Source organism: Penaeus monodon, chromosome 33, assembly GCF_015228065.2.
Source record: "Penaeus monodon isolate SGIC_2016 chromosome 33, NSTDA_Pmon_1, whole genome shotgun sequence".
In the NCBI taxonomy this organism is placed as follows: Eukaryota; Metazoa; Arthropoda; class Malacostraca; order Decapoda; family Penaeidae; genus Penaeus; species Penaeus monodon.
The window spans coordinates 13,302,532-13,303,661 of NC_051418.1; the positions used below are offsets into that span (position 1 = coordinate 13,302,532).

The 1,130-nt window shown below is 51.8% G+C and overlaps 1 protein-coding gene across 1 annotated transcript in view; it reads right to left on the reverse strand.

The window, feature by feature from the left end:
- Nucleotides 1–149, reverse strand: part of LOC119594256 (ETS-related transcription factor Elf-3-like) — an 8,286-nt gene extending 8,137 nt beyond the window's left edge. The window contains exon 1 of the mRNA XM_037943325.1: nucleotides 3–149. Coding sequence (XP_037799253.1) covers nucleotides 3–149 — 147 coding nt within the window. The remainder of the gene's footprint in view (nucleotides 1–2) is intronic.
- Between the last annotated feature and the right edge of the window lie 981 nt (nucleotides 150–1,130).

Here is a 1,130-nt window from a genome sequence, read left to right on the forward strand (position 1 = left end):
ACAAGCGCACTCATTGTAGTTGGCGGCGCCGTACTCCGTTCCCTGACCCCACTGGCAGGCTCTCCCTCGCTTCCCTTCAGGGCCAGCACTGTTCCTTTCGAGCGAGGCGTCCGTGACAGCCCTACTGCGAAGCCAGATAGAAGAAGCATGGACCTCTTCGCCGACGACGTCTACGCTAAGCCCTCGACCCGTGCCTCCGGAAGACCCTGGACGACGGTATCCCGGATCTAGTGGCCCTTCGCGCCGCAATAGGACCCCAGTACGACGCCGCAGCCAGGGGCTTCGCACGCGAATGACTTCACCGGCGCCAGCAGCGGCCGCTACCACGGAGCAAGCAGCCAAGACACTTCGGCCGCAGCTTCCCCCGTGGACCGCGGCCTGCGCCGATTCTTCGCCAAATTTCCTACCAGGAAAGGCAAAGCCACGTGAACTCGACAGGTTAGATGGTGGATGGTGACAGAGTAGCAAATAAGTGAATATAATCATTAATGAATAACATGTTCGAGAACTAAATAATTGAAGCTTACATGCTTTTTGACTTCATTCAGCCTCATTTAAATAAAATACCTAAGGATGTAAGTTCAGGTCAATCTGCATCCTGAGTAAGTCCAACGAGGCAGGTTCCCATACGGGTTGGGAGTACTTGGGATTGCAGGGATAATTCTAGCTTAAAATACCAAACTCAGGACTTCTCTTTAGATTGTCCTTGAAGTTCAAATGACGGATGTTTCTTTATTTCGAAGTCTCAGGCATACAGAGAGAAAGTAACAACAAATACATGAGGCCCAAGCAACTGTATTAAAGCCACGCGCCTTTACCAATAGCCACTGGCCCAGGCCTGATCTTGATCAGAAAGTCCGGAGTGAGCTCACCCCCACTTTTCTTGAGCTTTGTTTAAATAACAGACCACAGTGACGCATACACGACAGGTTACCTGCGCCGGACACGAGGGATCAGATTATCAGGCCATGAGAGCCTCAAACACCGACTTCCAAACCTGGAAACTGAGTTCCAGCAGTTCCTACGACAGAACAGACTCCCTCCCGGAACCAAGGTCAAGCAAACAGCGCCTGTGACAGAGCAAATGGGCGGTGAGACGGTGAATAATACTCTGTTGTATGTGTGTGCAC